Source organism: Ipomoea triloba, chromosome 3 (assembly GCF_003576645.1).
Source record: "Ipomoea triloba cultivar NCNSP0323 chromosome 3, ASM357664v1".
In the NCBI taxonomy this organism is placed as follows: domain Eukaryota; kingdom Viridiplantae; phylum Streptophyta; class Magnoliopsida; order Solanales; family Convolvulaceae; genus Ipomoea; species Ipomoea triloba.
The window spans coordinates 11,158,617-11,176,104 of NC_044918.1; the positions used below are offsets into that span (position 1 = coordinate 11,158,617).

Here is a 17,488-nt window from a genome sequence, read left to right on the forward strand (position 1 = left end):
CTGTTAGGGAGGTCAAAGTGTGTGGACTAGTGTGGTATAGATGGATGTTACCATTTGAAAGATATATGTGCGAAATCGCAATCTGCCTGAAGGTTGTATAACCGAGTATTATATTTTCGAAGAAGCTATGGAATTTTGCTTAGTATTTGTCTAATGTTCAAAGAATTGGGATCCCATCAAGATATCATTAAGTGGAGCGTACTCAAGCTTTATTAGGTGCTCAAATGCACTCCATTAGCCAAGAGGAGTGGGAGCAACCACATCGTTACATCTTGGCAACTGATGTTGAAATAGACCAATGCGCCAAGTAATTTTTCAAACTCTTTTAAAACTTCAAAGTTATTGTCTATATTGTAGTGGTTAAGTAACTTTGATCAAATACCGTTTGCTAGAGAACACAAAGAACATATGAAGGCAACATTGCGTGGTAAAGTAAGGACAGAGAAGGGGCTACTTGATGAGCATAACAGAACATTTATTAATTGGTTACGTGATCGTGTAAATTCCATAACTTTTACTAGTACAACAAAATAAAAGCCATTAAATGTAAATATCATATAATAATTTTAAAATGTTATCATTTTTAGATTGGAAGATCAATAAATGATTCCACCCATGAAATATCAAAAAGAGAAAAGTGGTTGGCACATGGGCTTCACAACCAAGCGTTAAAGTATTCTGGTTATTTAATTGATAAAGTTACTTATCATATCAAAGAATGTGATAATTTTTGAGCTGTTTAGAACTCAAGAGTAAGCTTAGTTGCAAAGATAATGCAACTTGCTAGTGCGAAAGATAAGAATCCCATTAAGTCAGATATATATGGTGTTTTATAGAGTTATTGATCAAATATGGGAGCTAGATTACCATAGCTTTCGAGTTTCTATGTTCAAATGCAATTGGGTTGAGAATAACAATGGTATTAAAGTAGATGATATTGGTTTCACATTAGTAAACCTCAATAGGATAGGATTAAAATATGATTCTTTTATCTAAGGGAGTCAAGCCAGGCAAGTATTTTATATTCAAGACCCTCAAGATCCTATATGGTTTGTCGTGCTTGCAACTCCTAATCAGAATTACGTTGAATATCTCAATGGGGATTGAGATGGATGAAACAATAACCCATCATCAATGTTTTACAAAAAGGATGCAATCTATGAATGTTGTCGATAAAGATGAGAGTGAACTGCCATACATTCGAGAAGATTGTGATGCGACTTAGGTTGAGAATATGAACTCTTAGTTAGTGTATAACTACTTTTAAAACTTTATATTATTCATTTTACTATGTATGTTTCTACACTTTGTTACTTTTCTATGACGTGTAATAATTTTGTTTATAATTTTTGTGTTAATAGGTTTGCGGGCTCTATGGTTGGTCGTAAAAAGCAAAAAACTCAACATGATGATGAGAAGGAACAAAAGTCAAAATAGGTAGATGATATTAGTACAATGTCAGGTTCTCAGGATACCCAATCAATTAGGAGTACTCGAGGTCGTACCGAAATGCATAAGCTTGCTATGCAAAGGGCACAAGTTGTAAAGAAAGAGGTAGAGTTCAATGATTTGGGACAACCAATTGGACAAATTGGTGCTGAAATGCAAAGTTACATTGGTGTCCTTACAAGAGAAAATGTCAAAGTTGAATTATAAGACATGGAAATATGTGCTAGATGATATAAAAGAAAGGATATTGGAGGTTGTTAATGTAAGAAAATTGTTATTTTTTATTTGTATTAATTATAATATTTAACTTATTAGTCTTCTAATCGTCTCAATGTATTTTCTTTGTAGTTGACCTTCATTTTTCCGCCACAATTCAAAAAATCTTGCTTGAGCTTAGTAAATGACAAATGGCTGCAACATAAAACACATCTCACAAATAATTTTATTTGGAAGAGACTAAATGATGAAGGAAACTTGCATAAACCACCTACGAGATTTGGAATTACGGGAGAGGAATTAAGACAATTTGTGATTACCCGCATGTCCGAGAACTTCAAGGTAAACTCAAAACTAGAAGTATTTATGTATTAAATCTGTCTTTTGTTGTGAAGACTAATGCTAATTGAAGTTTTGATCATGTTTTTCTTAGAAAGTAAGCAAGCAACAAAAATTACAAAGAAAGTAAAACATTTATCCACATGGAATTGCTTGTAAAGGATACTCGGGTCTTGCTAGTGAACATGTAAGTAATTATTATTACATCCACTCATTTTCACCACAAGTTTGGGATACAAATTGATAAATCTTCTTGCTTGTAGTCAACGGAACTTTGTGATGATGAGGAGGTAAATAGAGTTATACTTTGGAAGAAGGGAAGAACTGGTAAGCAAGGAGAAGTACAGGGAAATGTGTTGAAGGAAACATTTTCTAAGATTGTAAGCAAAACCTTTACTTGTTTATCATCTTTAAGCATTTGGAGGGATGGTGGTTATCATGGTAATTTGTGATGCATTATAGGATGCATATATTCAACAAAAAAAAAAAAGGGATTGTTCAAACTAAAAGGACCAAAAGAAGACATCCTTACAAAGGCACTTGAATATAAGGAGCATGGAGGTCGTGTGAGGGCTATTGGAGGACATGTCAATCCATTAATATATTTTAGAGTTAGTAGAGGGAGGATGTCTACTAATGAGAAAAATTTATTTCTAAGGCAATAAGCAAAGTTTGAGGATAGAATAACTAAGTTAGAGCCTTTGGTACTTAAAAATGTTGGCATTGATGATATTGTAGAAAAAAGTAATTGTAGTGCAAAGGGTGCCAAGAGTGAAGAAGAAATTGAAAATTTCAAAAATTTGGATTTGGATGATGATAATGAACTGATTTTTATTGAGAAACAAGATGTTTTCGAGGTAAATATTAAGTTATGGTTGACATATATTATTATAGACTCAGTATATTTGTTTATACGAATGCATTTAAGTGAAAAAGGTTGCCTTGACTTTGGAAGTGTGGACGGATGACATTGTTGCATATCATACAATTATATCTATCAAATGGTAACATGTTGCCCATTGATTGCATGTGTGTTGTCATTGATCAAGCAGTTGATATTGATGCTCCTTTTGCCATTTCCACTCTCGAGTTCATGTCAAGTCTTGGTGATATTGTGGGATCTCATGTGAATTGGTCAACAAGTTTTATAAGAGTGCAACATGAGGTAATTACATAGTATATAATAAACAATATTATACATCTAATATATGTATATTTATTTATTTAACTAATATGTGCATATTTGCAACTATATATTAGAAACAATGTAGGAAGAAATCTTACTACCAAGACAAAAAGCTTGAGTTAAACTCATAAACTATGCCTAAGTCATTATGACTTTTGTATTGTTATTACAAGCATGCTCTTGGTGATGCAGAGAGTATAAAAATAATTCTGGATCCTAATGTCTTTGGGGAAGTTTGTATTCTCTATGTTAATGAATATGTTATTCCCTTCTATCAATTGATGCCAATATAATACGCATGTATTGGTGTGTACATATAGTATCATTCGATATACTTGAACTTACATTAATATTTATAGTCAATTATATATATATATATATATATATATATATATATATATAGGATCGCGTTCTGGTGCGTACTGGCAGCCCATGAGAGAACTACGGACTAATCACAGCACGCCGTGTCCGGAATGTAGTTGCATATAGCGTTATAACTAAGTGCACGTAATGTTATAACTAGGTGCACATAGGTGCATTCAGGTGCATAAATGCTAACTAGGTAAATTACTTGCACCTGTAAGTGAAAATAGGTGCACACGTGCAAGTAAAATGTATTACAAGTGCAAGTAAATTGTACAATGAGCATCAATACTAAGTGCACCTAATGTTATAACTAGATGCACATAGGTTGCACCCAGGTGCATGAATGTTAACAAAATAAATTACTTGCACAAGTGCAAGTAAAATGTATTGCAGATACAAGTAAAATGTATTACAGGTGCAAGTGAATTGTACACTGAGCATCAATACTAAGTGCACCTAATGCTATAACTAGGTGCACTTAGGTTGCACTAGGTGCATGAATATTAACAAGGTAAATTACTTACATTTGTAAATAAAAATATTTGCGAAAATAGATGCATGAATATTAACACGTTAAATTACTTGCACTTGTAAGTGAAAATATGTGCGAAAATAGGTGCACTTGTAATTGAAACTAGGTGCACTTATAAGTGAAAGTAGGTGCACCAAAGTTCCAGTTATTTACGAAAATGCCACCACGTCTTTTTTTTTTTTAAATTGCATCTGATTCGTTGATCTGGACACGTGGACGACTGTGAAGCGTTCTCATTTCTTACCTGGGCGACAGTACGCAAGAGAGTGCAACCCTATATATATATATATATACACACACACACACACACACACTTTAACTTCTATGGTTTGTTATACTAATTACGTTTCTATTCAAATGTTAGATATTTGTGTAAAAAGATGACGGATGAGAACAAGCTTAACAAATTTAGATTTGTGCACCCATATCATTTAGGGCATTTGTCAACGACAAAAAGGGATAAATATTTTCTTGAGGAACAGTTGGAAAGCAAGGCACGACCCTTAGTAGATAGGCATTTTGGAACACTAGCTAATACAACACTTTTAGAGCCATATAATGTAGGGTAAGAATGGTTGCAATGATACTTTTAATTGCATATTATATTATATTGTCTTGATGAATTATATAATATAATTATGTGTTTGTGCATAGTGTTCATTATATTCTGATATAGTTATCAACGTCAATAAGGATATTCTCTATTGTTAGACCCTTTGGCCATCACAGACACAATTGAAAACATGTTGTAGATATGTAATGATTTTTTAAATTTCTTCCATCTTTTTTGTATGATTATTACATTATGTGAATAATCAAATCTTATGAATATTTTTTTTGAGTATTATTGTCTCTGTTACAATGTAGTATTCGTTCATAGTTACTTTCTCAACCAAATGAAGCACAAAGAGCCAATATCGCCTCCACTGAGGCTCGAACCCACCCCCTCCCATGTGGGGGTGCAACCGGGTGCCACTAGATCACAAGGTCTTTGGTAGAAAATGCTTCATGCGACCAGGAATGGAAAAAAGGGGCAAAGTAAAAGTTTTTGGGAGATAGTCAAGGTAATTTAAGATTTTTAACTAAGTATATATAAGTGTTTGCATATCTATATATCTAGATAAATTGTTAATGCACAAATATTATTTAATATGTATAGGCTCCTCGTCAACTGAATAGTAACCAATGTAGTTTCTATGTCATGGTTTACATGATAACTTTAATTGAGCATGTGCCAGACATTGATGATAAAGAATATGTTTAAGCACCGGTAAGGGCTTGAACAATATTTAAACTTGGTGATTGGAATTGTTCATTGTATTTTGAAGTAGATGAGGTATTCTTGTGTACTAAAAAATACTTTACATGTAGAAGATGATTGCACTAATGAATTGATGCTTTGGTATTTATGGTGTTTAAATAAATTATTTTTATTATATTATGCTTAAATCAAAACAGATTAAAAACAACAGTTTAAAATTGTTGTCTATAAATATGAGTACAATGGTTTTTAACCATTGACTTTGATATATAAGAAAACTGTTAAAAACCGTTGTCTATGCTTGTAATTTTCAACAATACAAGTTTCAACAACACTTATTTTAACAACACACAATAGACAACGGTTAAAATTGTTGTCTATGCATGTGACTTTCAACAACACTCACCAAACAATAGTTTTTAACAACAGTCTTTTGTTAGAAGACAACACTAGTTTCAATAACAGTCAATAAACAATAGTTTTAAACCATTGTCTTTTCTAGAAAAAACAACTGTTAAAAACCGTTGTTTATGCACGTGACTTTCAACAACACTTAATAGGCAACGATTTTTAACCGTTGTCTTTTCTACAAAAGACAACGGTCAAAACCCATTGTCTATGTGTGACTTTCGACAACACTAGTTTCAACAACCGTCAATAGACAATGATTTTAAATCGTTGTCTTTTCTAGGAAAAAAAAGACAACGGCTAAAAATTGTTGTCTTTGCATGGGACTTAGAACAGCACTGGTTTCAACAACTGAAATTTTACCTCAAAGATGTGCATTTTTCTTGTAGTGGCTCTACAACTTTCCAAAGTCTCATGGTGATTTTAGTGGCAATAATTCTTTCTCCTTGGTAAAACTAGCATAAAAATTGACCGATTACAGAGCCAACACACTCTTGCTTATTTGATAGTGGTGCACCCCATCAAGCAACTTCATATTTGACTTACAATCATATACTAATTATGGTGGTCCAGATGAAATTTGTTTGGGAGTTAATCCCGAGATCAAATCATTCATCATTTTGTTATAAATGAGTGTTCCAAGTCAAGATGAAGTTATATGTTTCCGTTAATTGATATAAGAGTTATCTCATTGCACTACAAGAAAAATGCACATAGACAGCGGGTAAAAACCGTTGTCTTTGAAGTAAACTTTCTGTTGTTGAAGCCGGTGTTGTTGTAAGTGCCGCACAAAGACAACGGTTTTTAACCGTTGTCTTTTCAAGAAATGACAACGGTTTTCAGACCGTTGTCTATTGAGTGTTGTTGAAGCCGGCGTTGTTGTAAGTCCCGCGCAAAGACAACGGTTTTTAACCGTTGTCTTTTCAAGAAATGACAACGGTTTTCAGACCGTTGTCTATTGAGTGTTGTTGAAGCCGGCGTTGTTGTAAGTCCCGCGCAAAGACAACGGTTTTTAACCGTTGTCTTTTCAAGAAATGACAACGGTTTTCAGACCGTTGTCTATTGAGTGTTGTTGAAGCCGGCGTTGTTGTAAGTCCCGCGCAAAGACAACGGTTTTTAACCGTTGTCTTTTCAAGAAATGACAACGGTTTTCAGACCGTTGTCTATTGAGTGTTGTTGAAGCCGGCGTTGTTGTAAGTCCCGCGCAAAGACAACGGTTTTTAACCGTTGTCTTTTCAAGAAATGACAACGGTTTTCAGACCGTTGTCTATTGAGTGTTGTTGAAGCCGGCGTTGTTGTAAGTCCCGCGCAAAGACAACGGTTTTTAACCGTTGTCTTTTCAAGAAATGACAACGGTTTTCAGACCGTTGTCTATTGAGTGTTGTTGAAGCCGGTGTTGTTGAAAGTCACGCACATAGACAACGGTTTTTAACCGTTGTCTTTTCTAGAAAAGACAATGGTTTTTAACCGTTGTCTATTTGAGTGTTGTTGAAGCCGGTGTTGTTGTAGGTCCCGAGCAAAGACAACGGTTTTTAACCATTGTCTATTTTAGAAAAGGCAACGGTTAAAAATTGTTGTCTATTTGAGTGTTGTTGAAGCCGGTGTTGTTGTAGGTCCCGAGCAAAGACAACGGTTTTTAACCGTTGTCTATTTTAGAAAAGACAATGGTTAAAAACCGTTGTCTATTTGAGTGTTGTTGAAGCCGGTGTTATTGTAGGTCCCGAGCAAAGACAACTGTTTTTAACCGTTGTCTATTTTAGAAAAGGCAACGGTTAAAAACCGTTGTCTATTTTAGTGTTGTTGAAGCCGGTGTTGTTGTAGGTCCCGAGCAAAGACAACGGTTTTTAACCGATGTCTATTGAGTGTTGTTAAAACTGGTGTTGTTGTAAGTCCTGAGCAAAGACAACGATTTTTAGTCGTTGTCTTTTATGAAAAAGACAACAGTGTTTAACCGTTGTCTCTTGAGTGTTGTTGAAACAGGTGTTGTGAAAAGTCATGCTTATAGACAACGGTTTTTAACTGTTATCGTTTTCATAAAAGATAACGGTTAAAAACCGTTGTCTATTTTGTGTTGTTAATAGAAGCGTTTTTGAAAGCCGTTGTCTATTTTGTGTTGTTAATAGAAGCGTTTTTGAAAGTCCAGCCAATAGACAACGGAATTTAAGAAGCGTTTTTGAAAGTCCAGCCAATAGACAACGGAATTTAAGCGTTGTCTTTTAACCGTTGTCTTATAGACAACGGAATTTAAGCGTTGTCTTTTAACCGTTGTCTTATATATCAAAGAATTTAAGCGTTGTCTTTTAACCGTTGTCTTATATATCAAAGACAACGTTTAAAACCATTTTTCTCACATTCATAGACAACGATTTTAAACCGTTGTTTTTAACTTGTATTAACCTGTAAGCACCATAACATAATAATGTTCAAAATACACAATGTTCATAATAATGTTCAAAATACACAATGTTCACAATAATATTGAAAATACACAATGTTCACAATGTTCAAAACACACAAGAACCTGCTCATTCAGAATATCTATTGTATATAACTTGATACAAAATCTGCCCATTCAGAACGCACTAGATCAATATCGGTTTGGTTGTAATCAGCTTTTTGGAACTACATGTTAAAAGTATATGGTTAGTAAATATACAAGTACTCAGCATAACCACAATATGAGAGTTTTATAAAATTAATTGACATCATCTTACTAGTGCTTGAACAGATTCTTTGTCATCAATGTCTGGCATATGCTCAATTAAAGTTCTCATGTAAGCCATGACATAGAAACCACATTGATTACTATCCGGTTGACGAGGAGCCTATACATGTTCAATAATATTTGTACATTAACAATTTATCTAGATATGTAGATATACAAACACTTATATATACTTAGTTAAGTATCTTAAATTACCTTGACAATTTCCCAAGAAGTTTTACTTCGCCCTTTCTTTCCATTCCCGACCGCATGAAACATTTTCATAGCCCTGCATATATTCATAAAAATTGATTATTAAGATAATGTAATATTAATCTTGCGAAAATAAATTGAAGAAATTTTAAAAAATTCTTACATATCTACAACATGTTTCCAATCATCATTGCGAAGGCGAGGGCCAAGAGGGTCCAACATATAAACAATATCCTTATTGATGTTGATAACTGTAAGAATCCAATGGAAACTATGCACAGACACATAATTAAATTATATAATTCGTTAATACAATATAATATGCAATTGAAAGTATCATTGTAACCAATATTCTTACCCTATATTACATGGCATCAAAACTGTTGTATTAGGTGTTGTGTTTAAAAGCCTGTCTGCTATGACTCGTGCTCTGTTTTCCAATTGTTTTTCAAGAAACTTTGCATCCGTTTTTGTCGTTGGCAAATGCCCTACATTATATGGGTGCACAAATCTAAATTTGTCAAGCTTGTTCTCATCCATCATCTTTTTATACAAATACCTAACATTTGAATGGAAACTTAATTAGTATAACAAATCATAAGTTAAAGTACATATATCAAATTGAGTAAAAATATTAAATATATGAAATCATACCATATGTACACACCAATATAGGTGTATGATATTGGCATCAATTGATAAAAGGGAGTAACATCTCCTACATTAACATAGAGAGTGCATGTTTCTCCAAAAACATTAAAATCTAGAATTACTTTTATAGTATCTCCATCATCAAGAGCACGCTTGTAATAACAATACAAAAGCCATAACGACTTAGGCATACTTGATGAGTTCAACTCAAGCTTTTGTCCATGGTTGCTAGATTTCTTCTTGCATTGTTTCTAATACAAAATTGTAAATATACACATATTAGTTAAATAAATATACATATATTAGATGATTAGTATTGTTTATTATATATATAATGTAATTTACCTTATGTTGCACTTTTATAAAACGTGTAGGCCAATTCACATGAGATCCCACTGCATCACCAACATGTTGACATGAACTTGACAGTGGAAATGGCAAAGGGGCATCTATAGCAACTGCTTGATCAATGGCAACACACATGCAATCAATGGTCAACATGTTGCAATTGATTGATATGATTGTACCATATGCAACAATGTCATCAGTCTCCTCTTCCAAAGTCAAAACCACCTTTTTCCCATAAAAAAATTACATTTTTATGAGAAAATATACTAAGTTTGTAATAGTATATTGCAACCATAATTTAATATTTACCTCCAAAGCATCATCTTTCTCAATAAACATCAGCTCATCATCATCATCATCGAAATCCAATTTTTTTAAAATTTCAATTTCTTCTTCACTCTTGACATAACTCTTGGCACCCTTGGCACTACAACTACCTTTTTCTTCAATATCATCAATGCCTACATTTTTAAGTACCAAAGTCTCTAACTTAGCTATTCTATCTTCAAACTTTGCTTGTTGCCTTAGAAGAAAATTTTCTTCATTAGTAGACAACTTCCCTCTACCAACTCTAAAATATGTTGATGGATTAACAAGTCCTCCTATACCCCTCACACGACCTCCATGCTCTTTAGATTCAAGTGCCTTAGTAAGGATGTCTTCTTTTGGTCCTTTTAACTTGAGCAAACCTTCTTTCTTTTGTTGAATATATGCATCCTGTAATGCATCACAAATTACCATGATAACTACAATCATTCAAAATAAATAAAGAGGATAAACAAGTTAAGTAAGGATAAACAAGAGGCTGTGGACAACGAGTTGTCGGAGAGAGGGGCGGCGGAGGGCGGCTGTCGACGATGAGTGGTTTGCTGATGCGACCCAAATGTAACCAATAAATGATTCATTGAAAGTCTCGAGTGGCCCGGTAACAATATTCCAATCAAGGAAGACAATCAGACTTCAATATCAGATCAAAATTCCCGGTGTGAAATTATTTGCAAGATGNTTTTGTATTTTAATTTTGGGTGGGAAATTATTTTGTATTTTTAATTTTGGGTGGGAATTACATTTACAAAGTTGTAATTTTTTATTTTGGGTGGGATTAGTGACCTAGAATATTTAATACCTTATTTTCCCCTATAAATACCCCATAAACCCAATGGTTTGAGGAACACCTTGTAAGAATTCAATTTGAGTGAAATTTCTCTCTTTTCTTTGCATGAGAAGTGCATTGAAGTTTAGGTTGTTTGTGAGAAGCATTCAATCTTGGTAGGCTAGTGAGAAGCTAGTTTATCCCTTTATCTTGTTCTTTATATTCACACAAAAGAATACTATTACTCATATTATATAGCTAATTTTATTTTTGTATCTTAATTCTAGTGCTAGATTCCTAATACTCTAATAATCTAAGGGTTGAGAGTATTATTTGTTAGTTTGGTGAGGCATTTGTAGAGTTGGGATCTCAAAATCCAAGAGTCTACAAGGTAAGATCCTCTTTTGGACACGAAAGGTTCTTGAGTGATTCCTTGAGTGTGCACTTATTGCGGGAAGCAATCCGTGTACGCATCATTTGCAGAGTAGCAACGTACGTAAGCAGTTTCTTCTTCTTTCTTCTTCGTTTTTTTTTTTTTCCAAAACTGAAGGTCACGTAAGGTTAAGGTGGGAATTGAAAAAGGAAAATTTTTATTTGAGAGGGAATAAGGAAAATTTTTATTTGAGAGAGAATAAGGAAAATTTTTAACAAAGTTTTAGAAAATTAAAATATAATTATTTTAACTTTTATTTCTTTTAAAATCGTATAACATATAATTAGGTCTTTATTATTATTTTTTTTATAATAAGTCATTTAACATATAATAAAGTTTTCCTTTTTTTATAAAAAGTCTTTTTTTTTAGTTAAGTATAAGTAGATAAAATATAATAATTATCTAAATATATTGACAACACATACACTAACGACCATTGCAATCTTCGTACCCAAATATGTTCTAAATAGTTATAAAATTAATACCCATAACAATTAAGAAAACAACAATACACTAATGTCATTATATGTCATTTTACATGTTAACTGCTAATCCAAAACATCTAATTTTGCGTATTTTGTATTGTTAATTACTGCTAACACAATTCGCTAGCTAACCGCTAATTGCAAAACATTGTCATAACAATATTGAGCGGAATAGGAAAATAATAATATTATTAATAGGGGTGTGGACTTGACTTGGTGAACCATCGTTGAGCCTGCCCTGCTTGGGGCGTCGTTGCCACTCCACGGAGCACCCCTGGCCCCGTTGGGGTGCCATAGCCAAATGGCCACGCAGCCGGAAGCCAGTTTGTAAACCTGCCCACCCGGAAGTTTGGGTTTAAATATTAGGTGCAACTTTTTAATAATAAAGTGATGAAGTGGCTTGGTGGTCAAATTTGTGTGTGTAATGTTAGAGGTTGGGGGTTCAATTCTACTTTTATATTTTGCACCAAGTTTTAAACAGCTTATTGACAACTGAAGGAATAAATGTATTAAGCAGCGCTTAAATACTTAATTGATATAATTGCTTGGTGGATAAAGGTGTATGTTGTTTAAGGAAGGTTATGGGTTCAATTCTTAATTGTTGGTAACAATTTTCATTCATTTTACATAAAACCCGAAATGCACATAGACAACGGTTTTAAGTTTAATAACAACATACCAACTAAATAAAATCGTCGTCTTTAAAAAAAAAACTCAAAACTTTAAAAAAAAAAAACTCAAAAAAAACAACGGTTTTCAAACACCGTTGTTAAAATCGTTGTCTTTGTAGTGTTATGTATTCAAGTGCACTTACAGACAACACACCGACAACAACGATTACATACAACTGTTGTCTAATCTAAAAATAAAAACGGGTGCACAAAGACAACGATTTTAATAAACCGTTGTCGTTGAATTGTTGTCTATTCAAGTATGCTTAAAGACAACACACCAACAACAACGGTTAAATACAACCGTTGTCTAAAAATTAAAAACGGGTGCACAAAGACAACGATTTTAATAAACCGTTGTCATTGAAGTGTTGTCTATTCAAGTGTGCTTAAAGACAACACACCTTGAAGTGTTGTCTATTCAAGTGTGCTTAAAGACAACACACCAACAAGTGTTGTCTATTCAAGTGTGCTTAAAGACAACACACCAACAACAACGGTTAAATACAACCGTTGTCTAAAAATAAAAACGGGTGCACAAAGACAACGATTTTAATAATCCGTTATCGTTGAAGTGTTGTTTGTTCAAATGTGCTTAAAGACAACACACCGACAACAACGGTTTATACAACCGTTGTCTAAAAATAAAGACGGGTGCACAAACACAACGGTTTTAATAAACCGTTGTTGTTGAAGTGTTGTCTATTCAAGTGTGCTTAAAGACAACACACCAACAACAACAGTTAAATACAACCGTTGTCTAAAAATAAAAATGGGTGCACAAAGACAACAGTTTTAATAAACCGTTGTTGTTGAAGTGTTGTCTATTCAAGTGTGCTTAAAGACAACACACAAACGACAACAGTTAAATAAAACCATTGTCGGTTTTTTAAAAAATTGTGCAAAGACAACGGTTTTATAAAAACTGTAGTCTTTTTAGTGTTGTGTATTCAAGTGCGCTTAAAGACAACACACCAACTACAACGGTAAATAAAACCGTTGTCTTTTATTTAAAAAAATGCACATAGACAACGGTTTTTAAAAACCGTTGTTTTTGCGGTGTTGTCTTTTGATAGAATGCACAAAGACAACATACTAAAGACAACGGTTCGGTAAAAACCGTTGTCTTTAATAAAAGTGTTGCATCAAAGGCAACGGTTTTGTCCTAAATTGTTGTCTTTTACACAAAAGACAACACTTTAGTAAAAAACTGTTGTCGTTTCAATGTTGTCTATGTGCATTTTTCTTGTAGTGTTGTGAAAGGTTTTTTTTACAAGAAATAAGAAGTGATTTCTTTGATACTTATTGTCATTTGGTGAAATCGGTAACTAAACGTATTATTTTATCCATTGCTCTGACCAACAATTGATTTCCACACCAATTCGATGTAAATAATGCATTTTTAGATGACATCTTACATGAGGAGGTTTATACGTAGCAACCCCAAGTTATGTTAATAAACAACATCTTACTTATGTTTGCAAGTTAATTAAAGAATGCACTATATGGACTTAAATAGACTCCTAAAGCATGGTATTTAGAGTCATCATAATTTCTCATATCCTTTGGGTTACGAAGGTCCTTGGTAGAAGCTTCATTATTTGTCTTTAATTCGAATGGTGTGCTTATTTATTTTCTAGTTTATGTTGATGGTATGGTATTTACTAGAACCACTTTTGTTTTTTGGATGATAATGTTGCACAACTTTTCCCTCATTTTTCTATTAAGGATCTTGGCTAACTTCATCATTTTTTGGATGTTGAAGTGATTCCTACCCCTACTTGAATCAAATTAGGTATATTAATGACATTTTGGTTCAATTTCATATGGATGTTGCTAAGGAGTCTCTAAGTTGCTATGTTTTTCTAGTTTATTGCATTCTCATGATGGAAGTTGATTGAAAGGATTGCTACCAACACCGCATATTGGTACAATGAGAGGGCATAACCTGTTAAGAAGGAGAAAGTCAACGGCGTGTTCGAGGTAGATGATAAGATGACAATGCAAGCTCAACTAGATTCAATCCAACACCTACTGAAGCAGATGGTCATGAACTAGAAAGCAAGTGTCCAAGTTATAGTTACCCCACCGCAAACACATTAAAAAGCTCAAGCGTATTAAATGGCTCAACCCTCTATGCCCATTCCACCAGCTGCAGGTTCATCAAGCATGGCGTTAGTAGCATGGCATGCTGGACTTTTTGTGAAGCTCACCACGTGACCAATTCTTGCCCTTTAACTGATCTAATTTCTCAAGTTTTGCCACAAGTGGAACATGTTGATGTAGTCGATTACTCAAGACCCCATGGATAAGGATTTAGAGAGTACAACAGTCAGAACATAGGACAATATGAAACTCAAAGGAATAACTAAGGCTCATAAACAAGGAACCTACCCTCGAGATTTCAAGGAAACAAAGATTTCTAGGGTGGCAATTAAGGTCAATGGAGAAGCAGTCAGGCACAAAGCACAAGGCCCAAGTCAAAGAGCTCAATGGCCTCAATCTTCAAATCAGCAACATCAAGCTAGAACTTCTCAAGGCTTTAATGAACTCACCATCAAGGCATTGATGGTCATGATGCAGTCCCATATACACATCATTAACAAGCTGCAAACCCAAGTAGAGAATTTGCAAGCCTATGGAAAGAGAACGGGAAATCATGATGCCCAACAACACCAATGGCAAGTTACCCGCTAGCACTGAGAATCCAATGCAGCAACTGAATGCCATTTCCATAAGAAGTGGGAAGACTTTGGAGGAATCCCTGATGCTACAAAAGGAAGCTATTGTTGAGAAAAAAAATATGAAAAAACTTGAGAAAGGACATCTGGTTTGAAGGAAAATTGGAAGGGAGGTCTGACATAAGAGAAGAAAGAAGAATAATGGAAAGTAAGAGCCCTAGAGAAATTTAAAAAAGAATATTAAAGAAAAACATGGAGGAAAGATTTTGGTGATCCCAAATAACTTGTTACCATTTCTTCAACATTTATAGAGATTTTCTAAGGCTGAAAAAGAGAACAAATTCAAGCGTTGGCTAAGTGAACTCAGTCTCTATGCCATTCATTGACGTTGTGATGCAAATCCTTGTATACAAGAAATTCCTAAAGAAGATGTTGACGAGTAGAAAAGATGTGAATGAGAAAAATATTATGGAACTGAAAGAGAGTGCCACAACTTATTCAGCACTCCAGCAATCCATGGCCCTGAAACGTAACTCAAACGATCCAGGTAGTTTCTCCATTAATTTGTACTATATTTTACCGTATTCTTAAATCCATTTTGTGCATATTTCAATATGTTTTATTGGGTTTCCAAGCAAAAAGATATGTTTTATGCTCAATTTCACCCAAATGCACAATTGAAAGAAGAAAAAAATAAAAGGAAGGAAAAGTTTACCAAAACAGAGCAAAAAGTGTTGAAAAGGAAACAAAAGGAGCACACGGAAGCAAACTGGAAAGAAGGCATAGAGAAAAAGAAGGCTGAGGATCGTGGCGTGGAGGAAAACACGCGCACTAGAGGTGGCACACTCGTGTGTCGCCAGTGCATTAGCTCCAGGAGCATGCTCGTGCACGGGCACTCCAAGCCCGTGCTATGCTAGTGCACCTGCATAGGCAGTGGCACGCATGTGCAGTGCCGTGCGCTAAAACCCTGATTTTGCACTACAAAATAGATCTTTTTTCAAATTTAGGGAAAAAGGAGAACAATGCGTGAATAGTAAGGAGGTAGCAGTTGGGTGGCTATAATTTAGGTTATTTTGATTTCTCTTTGGTATTTTTCCATTCACTAGCTTTAATATTGTTATCTTAAGCTTAGATTGTTATATTTCTTGAGTTTAATCTCTTGGACTGTAAATCTTTACTTTACTGTGAGTTTAATATTATTGCTTATCTTCATTTTGTTGCTTGATGTCTAATACCTATGATATTATTGTGTTATTTATATATATGACGAGTGAGTAGTTTTGTGTAGGGATTGGATTGAGGTTTACAATATATTTTATGTCTAATCTAATGTATATTGCATAAGAGGGTTAAAAACTCAATCTAGGGTTCTTGATACGCTCTTGTGTTCTTGAATGTGTGTACAACATTGTCAATCCATTTCTAGTACAAGATTTGACAATCGTTCGAGCAAGGAGTCCACGAGTTAATATACCCATATACTCATCTTTCAATCGTTAACGTCTCACTAGACTCCTTCGCACGACCCTTAGGTTCACCTACAAAAGTAGGGAATGTTAAAGGTCAAGATTGCTCGAACCTATTGTGGGAACTTAATAGCGTCACAAAAGTGGGATAACCCTTTTATTTTGATTTGGCCTAATATGAAACTCAAAAGAGGAACGTTAATACATTGAGTTGGTGTTGGCAATCTTTGAACTCAAGGTTGAGTTTAACTACCCTTAATCTTTAGTCTGGCGTAAAATCAATGTTTCCTCATTCCAACCCCTATCCTTGTTATTTTATTATCCTCCGTATTTCCCAACTCTTATTTCAGTTATTTACTTATCTTCCAGTGAATTCCTATATCTTTGTGCCTAGTTGTTTCACTGTTTATGCATAAACGGCCATCCCTGAAGATGATCTTAAAACAAATTTATTTTTGTTTGTTTCGAAGTCACTCTATTGCATTACGATCACTAGAGCAGTTATGTGAGAAGTTGTCTGCCTGAAAAAGGTTAGAGCTATAGCCAAGGGCCGAGGGGCCATCTACCAAGGGACCACACCACGACGGAACCAGGATAGTGGGTGAGGGAGACCGGTTGCAACAGTCGAAAAGGGTGGGTGAATTTAGTGGGCCAACTCCGCACCGGTCATACGTGCAAAAATCAACCCCAAACGAGAAAAAAGAGGTGCTAGAGCGGTTGTAGAAGAAGATAGAGGAATTAAAGAAGAAAATGGGGGCAAGAGAGCAGTCACCTAAACTCGAAGTAAGGATAACCACACTATTTACCCTGAGTATAATAGGCACGCCTCTTCCTAGGTATTTCAGATTCCCAACTATCAATGCGTACACTAGACCTCTAACCCACATGTCCACATGATGAGGTATAAGGCGACTATGGTGATGATCGGGGTAGGTAATAGATGCCAAAAACACCTATATTTAAGGGTTTTGAAGGTCTTGATTTGT

At 34.5% G+C, this 17,488-nt stretch overlaps 1 protein-coding gene and 1 pseudogene across 1 annotated transcript; one reads left to right on the plus strand and one right to left on the minus strand.

Moving 5' to 3' along the window:
* The first annotated feature begins 1,455 nt into the window (after positions 1-1,455).
* LOC116012898 lies at positions 1,456-4,657 on the plus strand (annotated as a pseudogene).
* Positions 4,658-8,295: 3,638 nt separating this feature from the next.
* LOC116012899 lies at positions 8,296-15,085 on the minus strand. The gene is made up of 8 exons (XM_031252569.1): positions 14,911-15,085; positions 9,983-10,419; positions 9,329-9,576; positions 9,033-9,233; positions 8,838-8,945; positions 8,678-8,750; positions 8,472-8,582; positions 8,296-8,379 (listed from the first exon to the last, which is right to left on the minus strand). Exons 1-8 carry the CDS (start codon positions 15,083-15,085, stop codon positions 8,296-8,298), a joined length of 1,437 nt encoding a protein of 478 aa, XP_031108429.1.
* Positions 15,086-17,488: the final 2,403 nt, after the last annotated feature.

Excerpts from the sequence above, each read along its gene's own strand:
- LOC116012899 (XM_031252569.1), bottom strand. The coding sequence starts at position 15,085 with ATGGCATTCAGTTGCTGCATTGGATTCTCAGTGCTAGCGGGTAACTTG. Across the intron at positions 8,583-8,677 it reads CTTCTTGGGAAATTGTCAAG|GCTCCTCGTCAACCGGATAG; the intron begins GTAATTTAAGAT and ends GAACATGTATAG. Across the intron at positions 8,380-8,471 it reads AAGAATCTGTTCAAGCACTA|TTCCAAAAAGCTGATTACAA; the intron begins GTAAGATGATGT and ends TTTAACATGTAG.